Raw genomic sequence first — 14,470 nt, 5'->3', positions numbered from 1 at the left:
GATTGGAAATCTCTTTAGAAATGTGGGAGGATGTTTGGGAAAATGCCAGGAAGATATCTATCTGTAACAGAACTCAGGCTACTCAATTAAAGATAGTTCACAGTGCTCACATGGCACCTAAACAACTTGCAGAGTTCAAGGTAGGTTCAGTGTGTCCTAAATGTAAAATAGAACTTGGCACACTCACGCATTGTCTGTGTACATGCTATAAGATACGTAGGTATTGGGATAGAGTAGGGAATGCCTTGATAGAGATTTTGGGTACGCAGATTGAATCGGATCCAATGTCCCTACATTTGGGCTCTCCAAATCTTCCCTTCCTGGACGTATACTGGAGGAAATTATTTACTATCCTCTCCTTTTGTGTGAGGAAAAATATTAGGTTAGATTAGATTACTTACAGAATGGAAACAGGCTCTTTGGCCCAACAAGTCCACACCGACCCGCCGAAGCGCAACCCACCCATACCCCTACATTTACCCCTTACCTAACACTACAGGCAATTTAGCATGGCCATTTCGCCTGACCCGCACATCTTTGGACTGTGGGAGGAAACCCACGCAGACACGGGGAGAACGTGCAAACTCCACACAGTCAGTTGCCTAAGTCGGGAATTGAACCCGGGTCTCAGGCGCTGTGAGGCAGCAGTGCTAACCACTGTGCCACCGTGCTGCCCACTTTAGTGAATTGGGTATCCGAAGACCCCACCCCCAGGACTTCCAAACTGGCACAGGATAGTCATGGAATATATCCCCCTTGACTTCCTCACTAATATGGTGCACCAAAAAACAAGGCAGCCCTTTCTGAACTATATCGACACAGATACTTCGGTCATACTGTCCAGGACTTTTGCTTAGCCGTGGTGATGGTTGTAGCTGGTTCGGGGGGCCCCCAGGAGGAAGAATCCCTTATAAATACTGGTTTTGTTATTACTTGATACAAATCTGTTTTGAGTATGTATCTAGTTATTTATTACCTTGTTGTTTACTGTTAGTAATGTATGATATCCTATTTTATGTTTTGGTTGTTTGTAAAATAGATTAGTAGTTTGTTTATTTTATATAATTTTATATTGGTGTTATTATATTGTAAAGTGGAAGAAACTAGTTTGTATTATTTTTGTAATTTTTCTAAAAAATCTTAAATTTTCTTTTTTTAATAAAAATATCTATTTAAAAAAGTCTCAACAGAGTAGGGTATGGAAATTCTGGGAGTTGTCACAAAACTCCATGTGAGGTTATGGGATGGTGTTTGTAGTGGGTCTGTGGGGATGCTCATCGAAGTGTCAGTACAGACTCAGTGGGCTACATTGCCTCTTTCTGCAAGGTAAGGATTCTATGAAAAGTTAAATATTTTATAGAAGTATGCAGAATTCCCCAATTTACCCATCTTTTTGACCAAGTTAATAGAAGTCATGGGCCAGATATCTGTACTTAGAGTCAGAGATGTACAATACAGAAATAGACCCTTCGGTCCAACCCATCCATGCCGATCAGATATCCCAACCCAATCTAGTCCCACCTGCCAGCAGCCAGCCCATATCCCTCCAAACCCTTCCTATTCATATACCCATCCAAATGTCTTTTAAATGTTGCAATTGTACTAGCCTCCACCACTTCCTGTGGCAGATCATTCCATACACATACCACCCTCTGCATGAAAAAGTTGCCCCTTAGGTCCCTTTTATACTTTCCCCCCTCACCCTTAACCTATGCCCTTTAGTTCTAGACGCTCCCACCCCAGGGAAAAGACTTTGTCTATTTATCCTATCCATGCACCTCATGATTTTATAAACCTCTATAAGGTCACCCTTCAGCCTCTGACGCTCCAGGGAAAAAAAGCCCTAGCCTATTCAGCCTCTCCCTATAACTCAAATCCTCCAACTCTGGCAATATACTTGTAAATCTGTTCTGAACCCTTTCAAGTTTCATAACATCCTTCCAATAAGAAGGAGACCAGACAAGGATTACTAATTTTTCACAAATATGTAGATTCTAGCTACAAGTAAAAACTTTTGAACCCTTAACACTTAACCCCCCTAGTTAAAACTGTAAGCCCTTTATATCACTCCCCTTACATGCACATTTGGGTAGACATTAAGGGCATTACGGGCAGTAGGAAGAATTGGGAAGACTTTCACTGGTGCTTGCTGCATGTTTTGCTGTGATGATCCTTTTGGCTTGTACAGCATTGCTGTTTTCTTTGAACTTCCTTTGCAAGCTCATTATAAAGTCTCTGATGTATTGCTTCAAAGTTACAGCACACAGCAGCTGCTAAAAAGAAACAAACTGGTTTGCTTGCGGTTTTGTTTTATTGCAGAAGAATGAAGTGCACCTTCCTTTTTGAAAATCCAATAGCTTCTGATGAAATATTGACACCCATAAGCTGCTCAACTATCCAGCATTCATCATATAGTGGTCACAGGCAGAAAATCTTTATCAGCAACTGGTCACCATACCAGAAATCAATCAGCTACTTGTTGCCAGCTGAACCTATCTTAGTACATACCTCCGGCTCCAACCTTTCGGTATTCTTTCCTCCACTGCATGAACAAACAGTGCAGGTAGCACTTATAATTAATAGCAGGTAATTTGTTTTTAAAAAGCATATAGAACTGTTCAACATCCTTGATTTTCAAAACAATCCTTTCCCCAGTTCAGTTTTCAATCAGAGATACAGAAAAACAAAAAAGTCTTCTCATATCTCCCTCTATGTAAGATGAAGCTCCATCTTGAAAATGTGCTTCATCACAAAATTTGCAAACTCAAACAATAATACGCAAGACTTGCATTCATTCATCCATCCTTCTTCCTCCTTATACAATCCTAGTATTTCTTAAACTTTTAACTTATTTTACAATCAGAACAATACGTTGGCAATGAGATTCTTTTCCAGCAATGTGAAGTTGTGAACAGTGTTAACAGTGAATGGTTGCAACAAAAGACTTCAATTGAATGATCTCTATGATCAGTTTGAATGATTAATTCCTTGTTACCATGTTGGATATAGTCTTCAAAATGTTAAAGAGCCAACAATTCCAAATGTTCCTTTTGTAGACAAGAGTACTTCTAACCCTGGTTGGATTTCTTGGAGACTTCGCTAGTCCAGACTCCTCATCCAGCATGAAAACTGCATCTACCCCAGATCTCAAAGATCAATTGCTGTTTTGAAAGGTCTGAAAAAATCCAGGACAAACAATACAGATTCACCTATTAGGATTGCTTTCACCTTCTTGAAGACTGTCTCATTGTTAAGGGTACAACTACCATGTTGACATTACGCACAAATTTCCAATTAAAAACTCGCACATTCCAAAAAAGTTGCAGGAATTCTCATTTAGTTTTTAGGGACAGAGAATTCTATTAGAGCCTTCATCTTTGCTGCCTTTGGCAACATGTCTCTTGAAGAAAGTAAAGACTGAGAGGCTGGCGAGTCAGAGTCAAAAACTGTGGCCTGGAAAAGCACAGCGGGTCAGGTAGCATCCAAGGAGCAGGAGAGTCGATGTTTTGGGCATAAGCCTTTCATCAGGAATGTGGACAGTGTAGGAGGTGGGACGGGGCTGAGGTAAGGTAGCTGGGAAGGCAATAGGTTGGGACAGGTAGGAGGAAATTGTGATAAGTCATTGGGGGAGGGTGGAGCTGATAGGTGGGAAGGACAAGTTGGACAGGTCAAGAGGGTGGTGCTGAGTTGGATGGTTGGATCTGGAATGAGGTGGGGGTTGGGGAGATTTGGAAACTGGTGAATTGATGCCGATGCTGTGTGATTAAAGGGTCCCAAGGCAGAAGATGAGGCGTTCTTCCTCCAGTTGCTTGGTGGCTTAGATTTGGTGGTGGAGGCGGCCCAGGACTTGTATGTCATTAGGGTAGTACGAGGTAGAGTTTAAGTGGTTGGCCGTGTGTGTGTGTGTGTGTGTGTGTGTGTTCAAACGATGTTCCCCCTGTCCTTGTCCTACGATGTGTCCTTGGTAAGTTGCTATTGTTTTTCTGTATTCACTTTTGTCTAAACTTGTTACTAAGCCAGCCAACTGTAATTGCTTGAATAGGTCTTCTACTTGTCTCATATGCTGTTCCCAAGTATTACTGTATGCCACTACATCGTTTAGAGAAACTACATAGTTATGAATCTCATCTAGTCTTGTTCCATAAGGTTTTGAAAAGTAGCTGGGATTGTACTTAGCCCTTGATGTCAGTGGCATCTGGCAGTACCCATTCAGTAGATAGATCTAAGTGTAGGCAATCCCTGATTCCTTTCTATCAATGTAGTCTTCTGCTCAATGAATGGGTGTGAATCTGTCTTTGTGACCACATTTGCCTTTCTGTAATCTATAGTCTATTTTAGGAACTAACACTACCAGTGATCTCTGGCTTCTTTGACTACATTTAATCAAATGATCTTCCAACATGTATCTTTGTTTACACTTGAGCTTGCTTTTTTGTGCTTAACTGAAAAGATTGCTGTTTTGTCAGTCCTGACACTCCTATATCCATTTCATGCCCAGCTAGTGTAGTGCACAGCCATGGGTATCTCTACAGATTACCTTATACTTCCAAAGTAGTCTTTCTAAGTAGTATAAGATCCTCCTGTTGTCCTTCCTCTAACTGAGACATCAAGAAATATTGTCCCAGTATTTCTGGGTGTGTTAGTTGAATTGTAGGAGGTTTGCCTTGAGAACTATTTATCGCTTCTTCCACCTTTCTCTCATTGTCTTTGTCAACTTCCACTTTGGTGGCACGGTGGCACAGTGGTTGGCACTGCTGCCTCACAGCGCCAGGGACCTGGGTTCAATTCCCGCCTCAGGCGACTGACTGTGTGGAGTTTGCACATTCTCCCCGTGTCTGCGTGGGTTTCCTCTGGGTGCTCCGGTTTCCTCCCACAGTCCAAAGATGTGCGGGTCAGGTGAATTGGCCATGCTAAATTGCCCGTTGTGTTAGGTAAGGGGTATATGTCAGGGGTATGGGTGGGTTGCGCTTCGGCAGGTCGGTGTGGACTTGTTGGGCCGAAGGGCCTGTTTCCACACTGTAAGTAATCTAATCTAATCTAATCACTACACTTACCACCTGACACACTTGTTCCTCTTTATCTTCTTCCTTACGATGAGGCTTGTTAACAATATATGTGATATAACCAATTCTTCTTCCTATGACCAGAACTACTTTTCTGATTCTAGTTACCGAATGTTTACTTGTCCATTCATTCTTTTTTGTTTGTGAAACTTTCAAATGCTTTTGTGCTACCTTGCATGCTCTTGTCAGGCTTTCTAGAAATATGGGCATGCAATCTAACTTTGAGGATACAACTATTTGGTTAAAGAACTTCTTAATCAACTTTAATGGACCGTTAACCTAAACCATGAATCAACGCAAATTGTCGAAATCCAATAAGTTCATCCGGGGAACCTCTGAGTACTAGTAAATAGTAAGAAATCTAATCCTTTGCCCCAATTCTGTGGATATTCATGACAGCAGACCTTAATCATGATTTTGAGATTCTGATAGTATCTCTTCAAAGCTCTTGTGTTTGTGGATAATATGCAGTTGACTTTAATTGCTTTATATTCAAAATGTGAACGATCTGCTGGAACAACATAGACATGAAATTGGATCCCTGCTCTGATTGATTGATTGTATCTCATGTGGTAACAAATTAAAAATTGAATAAACTTTTCTATTTCTGCCCTAGCTGTAATTGTCCTTTAAAGGAATAGCTTCTGGGAATGTGGTTGTCATATCCAAAATTTTAAGGGTGTACTAATGTGCTGTGTTAATTTTCAGTGTTAAAAATCACACAACACCAGGGTGTAGTCTGCAACAGGCTTATTTGGAAATACTAGCTTTCGGAGTGCTACTCCTTCATCAGGTGGTTGTGGAGGATAAGATTGTAAGACACAGAATTATTAGCAGAAGTTTACAGTGTGATGCAACTGAAATTACATTTTGGAAAAGACCTGGATTAATTATTCTTAAAGATGAGAGACTTAATAAATATGTTGGTTTCAGTTCTTTCTTGCGTAAACCCCAGAACATTTTTTTTAAAAAAAGTTACATTCTCAGTAGAACTTTAACGATAGGTTCCATTTCATCTCAGATATCGCATTGAATGTGTGAGGTGCCCTGTATGAGGCTGTCTGTGCTGTAATATTCGGACTGGTTCTAATCTAAAAAAGGGTTTTACAGAATCTTACATAGATTCATGCAGTTTTTCAGTAAAATAAAATATAATTCTGCAAGTAGAAACGCCACAAATGCGTATGTATATATGTGTGCATGTGCGTGAGGGGGGGGACAGTATGAGTGTCTGAGAGAGAGTGTCATGTGTCTTGAGTGTAAAGGGGTATAAGTCTGTGAGAGAGTGCGTGTGTATGTGTGAGCATATGAGAGAGGATCTGTAGGAGTTTGTGTAGCGGGGTCACCTGTAGTGTGACATGAACCCAACGTTCCGATTGAGGCCATCCCCATGGGTACTGAACATGGCTATCAGCTGCTGCTCAGCCACTTTTCATTATTCCCTGTCCCAAAGTCCACCTTGGAGGATGGTCACCTGAAGGTCTGAGGTAGAACGTCCCGGACCACTGAAGTGCTCTCCAACTGGGAGGAAACATGCCTGTCTGTTGATTGTTTATGCGGTGTCCATTTATCTGTTGCCATAGCCTCTGCTCGGTCTCACCAATGTACCATGCCTCAGCACATCCTTGCCTGCAGTGTATGAAATAAACCAACGTTGGCCGAGTCACACGAGTACCTGCCACATACATGGTGGGTGCTGTCCCCACGTGTAAACCTCTGACATGTCTTGCAGTGCCTGCCATGACAGGGTTGTATGGTGTTGTCCTGAAAGCCAGGCAGTTTGCTGTGAACAATGATCTGTTTGAGGTTTGGTGGTTGTTTAAAAGCAAGAAGCGGAGGTGTGGGGAAGGTCTTGGCGAGGTGCTCATCCTCATTGATAATGTATTGCAGGCTGCAAAGAAGGTGGCATAGTTTTTCAGTTACTGGGAATTATTTTCAATAATGGTTCTATGTAGTCTGTAAATACACAACTGAATGGTTCATCAAAACGTTGCGTCAAAGGTCCTTTTTTGATTGCATGTTGAAATTTCCCACTATGTGACATCTATGACACGCTCTACAGAACTGCAGTATATCCTTGGACATCTTAACCAAGTCATAGCCATGTAAACTATCTGTTTATCGATGCCTGCAATTTCTGTATTCCTATATGTCACAGGAATTTCACTACTCATAATATCTCCTTGCGATACCTGAGCAGTATCACTATTTGATGAACAGCCATCCATTCTTCATCCGCAGGTCTGGGAGGATGTCGTCACTTTCTCATTCCAACTCCATTTTTAACATAGTATCTCTTTAGAACTTCTTCACCCTCAGCTTCAGCATGAGCTGGCTGTGCTGATTTAGAAACATAGAACATAGGAGCAAGAGTAAGCCATTGGCCCTTCAAGCCTGCTCTGCCATTCAAAATGATTATGGTTGATCATCCAACTCAGTAGCCTGTTCCTTCTTTCTCCCCATATCCTTGGATCCCTTTAGCCCTAAGAACGATAGCTAACTCCTTAAAAACCTCCAATGTTTTTCACCTCAACTGCTTTCTGTGGCTGAGAATTCCACATTCTCTCACCATTCTCCGATTCTTAGATTGTGACCCCTGATTCTGGACTTCCCTGTCATCAGGAACATCCTTCCTGCATTTACCCTTTTAGAATTTTATAGTTTTCTGAGAGTTCCCATCTTTCTTCTAAGCTCCAGTGAATATAGTCCTAAATGATCCAGGCTATTTTTGTACATCAGTCCCAGGCATCAGTCTGGTAAACCTTAGTAGCAATCCTTCAATAGCCAGAACATCTACCCTCAAACAAAGAGACCAAAACTCTGTACAATACAAAATTACATGCAAGGACTGTCAGAAACACCACGTAGGACAAACATGAAGAAAGTTAGCCACCAGGATACCCAAACACCAGCTAGCCACAAAAAGACACTACCCTCTCTCCCTCATAGCCCTACACACAGAGGGAAAAAAAAACACCATTTCGACTGGGACAACACATCTATCCTGGAACAGGCTAAGCAAAGAAATGCTAGAGAATTCCTAGAGGTCTGGTACTCCAATCACAACGCCATAAACAAACACACAGATCTAGATACCATCTATCAACCCCTCAGAAAACGAACAGGAAATGACATCACCACAAACCCCTGGAACCCCATCCAAGACAAACCTATAGATAGAAAGCAAGAGACAACAGCTTTGCTTTACTTGGAGGTCGCCACTGATGATACCTAGCCAGGTAATGAAACATCTGGATATCAATCCTACAGCTCAGCGAGCAAACCTACACCCTAAACCTCAACCTGAGCTACAAACCTTGTATACAGTACTCTGGATGTAGTTTCACTGAGGCCTTGTACAATTGCAGCACAACATCCCTGCTCTTGTACTCCAATCCTCTCGCTCTGAAAGCCAACGTAATATTTGCCACCTTGAATGCCTGCTGTACTTTGATTAGTTTCAAAGATTAGTGTACAAAGAACCTGCATCTCCTTGCATCTCACCGTTTCCAAATTTATTGCCATTCAGATAATCCAAATGTGGCTCAAGTAGCCCCAGAAAAGCTAGAGTCTCTGGGAATCTGCGGGAATTCTTGCAGCTAATTGGAATCATTCTGAGCAAAAAGGTGGTGGTTGCTGGAGGGCAGATAGCTCTGTCGGAGTTCCTCAGGTGGCGTTTCAGTCCACCCAACTTCAACTGCTTAATTTAACGACTTTCTGCCCATCATCAGGTCAGAGGTGGGAATGTTAACTGATGATTGCACAGTGTTCAGCACCATTTATGGCTCCACAGATACTGAAACACTTACAGAAACAGTTCAGTTTTAAGTCTTTAATGCACCATCTGAAGTTTAGCAACATCTTTCCTATAGAAGGATGACCAGAATTGTCCACATATTCCAAAAGTGGCCTCACTAATGTTCTGCACAGCCACAACATGACCTCCCAATTCCTATTCTCAATGCACTGATCAATTAAGGGAAGCATGCCAAATGCCATCTTCACCAACCTGTCTACCTGTGACACCACTTTCAAGGAACTATGCACCTGCACCCCAAGGTCTCTTTATTCAGTAACACTCCGCAGGACCCTAAAATTAGCTGGAGAGGTCCTACCCTAATTTGCCTTAGTAAAATGCAATACCTCACATTTATCTAATTAAACTCTGTCTGCCACTCATTGACCATTGGCCCATCTGACCAACGTCCCGTTGTACTCTGAGATAATCTTCACTGTCCACTACATAACCTATTTTGATGCTATCTACAACCTTACTAACCATACCTCTTATATTCATATCAAAATCATTTATATGAATGACAAAAACCAGTGGACCCAGCACCAATCCCTATGGCACACCACTGGTCTCAGGCCTCCAGTCTGAAAAGCATACCTCTACCACCACCCTGTCTACTGCCTTCCAGCCAATGAACTTTAGACTTAGTCCATTGACCTGAAATGTAACTAGATCAACCATATAAGTATTGTGGCTACTGTAGCAGGGCAGCTACTAGATCTGTGGGGAGTAACTCTCATCCCAAGAAACGACATGATACAAGAAAAAGCTCTTACAATGCATGAGGCTTCTCACTTTCTACAAAGTGACGAATGCTCCCTCTGAATCTATCACTTTTAAATTTCAAATTATACATGCTATAATCTTAAATGATTGAGTTTTTTTTGAAGAAGTAACAAAGGAGATTGATGAGGGCAGAACAGTAGATGTGATCTATATGGACTTCAGTAAGGCGTTTGACAAGTTTCCCCACGGGAGACTGGTTAGCAAGGTTAGTTCTCACGGAATAAAGGGAGAACTAGCCATTTGGATATAGAACTGGCTCAAAGGTAGAGGACAGAGGGTGGTGGTGGAGGGTTGTTTTTCAGACTGGAGGCCTGTGACCAGTGGAGTGCCACAAGGATCGGTGCTGGGTCCTCTATTTTTTGTCATTTACGTAAATGATTTGGATGCGAGCATAAAAGGTACAGTTAGTAAGTTTGCAGATGACACCAAAATTGGAGATGTAGTGGGCAGCGAAGAGGGTTACCTCCAGATTACAACAGGATCTGGACCAGATGGGCCAGTGGGCTGAAAAGTGGCAGATGAAGTTTAATTCAGATAAATGGGAGGTGCTGCATTTTGGCAAAGCAAATCTTAGCAAGACTTATACACTTAATGGCAAGGTCCTAGAGAGTGTTGCTGAGCAAAGAGACCTTGGAGTGCAGGTTCATAGCTCCTTGAAAGTGGAGTCTCCGGTAGATAGGATAGTGAAGAAGGCGTTTGGCATGCTTTCCTTTATTGGTCAGATTATTGAGTACAGGAGTTGGGAGGTCATGTTGCGGCTGTACAAGACATTGGTTAGGCCACTGTTGGAATATTGTGTGCAATTCTGGTCTCCTTCCTATTGGAAAGATGTTGTGAAACTTGAAAGGGTTCAGAAAAGATTTACACGGATATTGCCAGGGTTGTAGGATTTGAGCTATAGGGAGAGGCTGAACAGGTTGGGGCTGTTTTCCCTGGAATGTCGGAGGCTGAGGGGTGACTTTATAGAGGTTTACAAAGTTATGAGGGGCATGGATAGGATAAATAGGCAAAGTCTTTTCTTGGGATCGGGGTGTGCAGAGGGCATAGATTTAGGGTCATAGGGGAAGGATATAAAAAGACCTAAGGGGCAACTTTTTCACACAGAGGGTGGTATGTTTATGGAATGAGCTGCCAGAGGAAGTGATAAGTTGCAGAGCTGGGCGGAAATGTGGCAAATGGAATTCAATGTAGCTAAGTGCGAAGTCGTTCACTTTGGTAGGAATAACAAGATGATGGATTACTGGGCTAATGGTAGGCTACTTGGTAGTGTGGATGAGCAGAGGGATCTTGGTGTCCATGTACACAGATCTCTGAAAGTTGCCACCCAGGTAAATAGTGCTGTGAGGAAGGCATATGGTGTACTGGGCTTTATTGGCAGAGGAATTGAGTTCCAGAGTCCTGAGGTCATGTTGCAGTTGTATAAGACTCTGGTGCGGCCTCATCGGGAGTATTGTGTGCAGTTTTGGTCGCCATACTATAGGAAGGATGTGGAAGCTTTAGAACGAGTGCAGAGGAGGTTTACCAGGATGTTGCCTGGAATGGTAGGAAAATCTTATGAGGAAAGGCTGAGGCACTTGGGGCTGTTCTCATTGGAGAAGAGAAGGTTTAGGGGAGATCTGATAGAAGTGTATAAGATGATTAGGGGTTTAGATAGGGTAGATACTAAGAACCTTTTACCGCTAATGGAGTCAGGTGTTACTAGGGGACATAGCTTTAAATTAAGGGGTGGTAGGTATAGGACAGATGTTAGGGGTAGATTCTTCACACAGCGGGTTGTGAGTTCATGGAATGCCCTGCCCGTATCAGTGGTGAACTCTCCTTCTTTATGGTCATTTAAGCGGGCATTGGATAGGCATTTGGAAGTTATTGGGCTAGTATAGGTTAGGTAGGATTCGGTCGGCGCAACATCGAGGGCCGAAGGGCCTGTACTGCGCTGTATCCTTCTATGTTCTATGTTCTATGATGGAGGCTGGTACAATTGCAACATTTAAGAGGCATTTGGATGGGTATATGAATAGGAAGGGTTTGGAGGGATATGGGCAGGGTGCTGGCAGGTGGGATATCTGGTCTGCAAGGATGGGTTGGACCGAAGGTTCTGTTTCCATGCTGTACATCTCTGACTAAATCCTGATCCAGATCATTATGGTCTTATAGCTTAATGTTTCTGCTTTTGTATGATGAGTTTTGGACCTTCACTGTGGCCTCTCAATAGACTAAATGGATTTTGGTGAAATCTGACAAAGATGTTTGGATTTCTTGACTTCAGAGGAAGAACTCCAGCAATATATTATTGTCTCACTGACTTGGGTAGTTGACCACTTTCAATATTGAAAATATTCTAGATGCATCAGAGCCATAACAATAAGGGCTGTCAGACAGATTTGGTCTTTTGTGGGCTATTAATTGTTCATCATTGCAAAGTATTGTAATTCAGAAAAATAGTCGAAATCATAGAGCTTTGTAGTGGTTCTGTTCGCCGAGCTGGAAGTTTTTGTTGCAAACGTTTTGTCCCCTGGCTAGGAGACATCATCAGTGCTCTGGAGCCTCCTGCGAAGCGCTTCTTTGATGTTTCTTCCAGTATTTATAGTGGTCTGTCCTTGCCGCTTCCGGGTGTCAGTTTCAGCTGTCCGCTGTAGTGGTTGGTATATTGGGTCCAGGTCGATGTGTTTGTTGATGGAGTTTGTGGATGAATGCCAACCCACCCCAACACACACAAACGAAGCTGCATCAGGACACTATTCAAAAGAGCTACAACACACTGCAGTACACCAGAACTGCGAAAAGAGGAAGAGGAACACCAGTACAAGGTATTCGCCAAAAACGGATACCCGCGCAACTTTATCAACAGATGCCTAAGAGATAGACCACGGAACAAGGACATGCCACAACCAAAAGGACTAGCCACACTACCATACGTCAGGAGCGTTTCAGAACTGACAGCCAGACTACTGCGACCCTTAGGACTCATAACGGCACACAAACCAACAGTCATGTTCAGACAACTTACCAGAACAAAGGAGCCAATACCCAACATGAGCAAAACTAATGTAGTTTACAAAATACCATGCAAGGACTGCACAAAACACTATATAGGACAAACAGGAAGACAGCTAACAATCCGCATACATGAACATCAACTAGCCACAAAACGACACGACCAGCTATCCCTAGTAGCCACACACTCAGACAACAAGCAACATGAATTCGACTGGGAAAACACTACTATCATTGGGCAAGCCAGACAGAGAACAGCCAGGCAATTCCTAGAGGCATGGCATTCCTAGAGGCATGGCAAACTCCATCAACAAACACATCGACCTGGACCCAATATACCAATCACTACAGCGGACAGCTGAAACTGACACCCGGAAGCGGCAAGGACAGACCACTATAAATACCGGAAGAAACATCAAAGAAGCGCTTCGCAGGAGGCTCCAGAGCACTGATGATGTCTCCAAGCCAGGGGACGAAACGTTTGCAACAAAAACTTCCAGCTCGGCGAACAGAACCACTACAACAGAGCACCCGAGCTACAAATCTTCGCACAAACCTTGATCATAGAACTTTGTTTGATTCATTTTCATGTCAAACTGTCAAATTCTCTTTCTCAGAATTGATTGCTGCTACCAGTGATAGTGTGATCCTGTTTCCTAAGTGGAAAAACAAGTAATTTCACACTAACATCATTTTGACCTTGAATTCTTTCAAATATTCAGTTCTTTTCAGCACTGGGAATATTTAGTGTGTCAAGGAGCACTTAAACATCAGAGAAACTAACATTTTGGCTTCAGGTCCACCTCTGGAACATGAATTTTTCTCTGTCAGCAAATCATAACTTCAATGGGGTGTTATTTTGTTTTTTAACACTTAATTTGCCAGCACACAGCAAAGCTTTCTTAATATAATAATTTATGTCCTAATTTGGTGTAGCTCAGCATTTGTCTATTTTATGCTGCAATGTGTAATATATGGTGTATGTGGTATTCAGTTGCTGCTACCACTGAGACAGTAATTCAAATAAATTTACGCTTAGTTTTGAAATACTATGTTCTGAGTGTTATGTCTTTGTTGTTTCCTGGCAGGCTAATCCAGCAGTCAGCAGACTCCCTGTGGAACATGGCTTTTGATTTCATTCTTGACAATGTTCAAGTTGTGATGCAGCAAATCTATGGAAGCACGTTAAAATTTACATGAAAGGACAACGCTAGTGAAATTTTTAAAATCTGAAACAATGGAGCCTGGAGCTCCCATCTTGTGCCATAAATCCTTTGTGAAGCTCTTAAAATTTGCATGGTAGTAATACATTGTGTTTTTATGAAAACATTTCTGATATTGAAAAAACATTTTGTAGGTTTTTTTCTTGGCAAAAATTGTGTGCCAAATTCTTGTTGGAGTTGCATGTAAATAATTGTGTTGTAAAAAGTATCATGTATGTAGAATACATTGTATTTAAAAAAATTGTTGTTTATAAAGTTTGTTTTTTAGTGTTTACTTCTATTTAATAAAAAATGTTTGTCGTGAATTTATAACAGAACTCTCTGATCTAATTTTTTTGAATGTAGGAAATTAAAAGACATAGACTCAGATCTTCCCATCTCCAAACTATCAGAGACTGGAAGTACCTTGAAATATGTGTGTCAAGAGCTCTTGGAAGCTCACTATACTTCAATTGGCTGGCATGTGTAAAATTTTGGTTTGCAATTTGCTGATGTCTGGAATCCTCTGACGAAGTCCCGTACGGAGTTGGAGTCAGGCTGCAGTGGGTTCCAACTGGTTTACCTTGATAACAGTTAACCAGGAAACATTTGAAGAATTAAAATCTTCC

General features: G+C 42.0%; 1 protein-coding gene across 2 annotated transcripts in view; it reads left to right on the top strand.

The window, feature by feature from the left end:
• Positions 1-14,055, top strand: part of rev1 (REV1 DNA directed polymerase) — a 139,228-nt gene extending 125,173 nt beyond the window's left edge. For both annotated transcript variants that reach the window (XM_060826630.1, XM_060826629.1), the window contains exon 23: positions 13,728-14,055. In XM_060826630.1, the coding sequence (XP_060682613.1) occupies positions 13,728-13,839 (112 nt within the window). In that variant the 3' untranslated portion in view covers positions 13,840-14,055. The remainder of the gene's footprint in view (positions 1-13,727) is intronic.
• Positions 14,056-14,470: the final 415 nt, after the last annotated feature.

This window comes from Hemiscyllium ocellatum, chromosome 6, assembly GCF_020745735.1.
Source record: "Hemiscyllium ocellatum isolate sHemOce1 chromosome 6, sHemOce1.pat.X.cur, whole genome shotgun sequence".
Classification (NCBI taxonomy): domain Eukaryota; kingdom Metazoa; phylum Chordata; class Chondrichthyes; order Orectolobiformes; family Hemiscylliidae; genus Hemiscyllium; species Hemiscyllium ocellatum.
The sequence above is the reverse complement of the archived record's forward strand: the minus strand, read 5'-3'. Positions and strand labels throughout refer to the sequence as shown.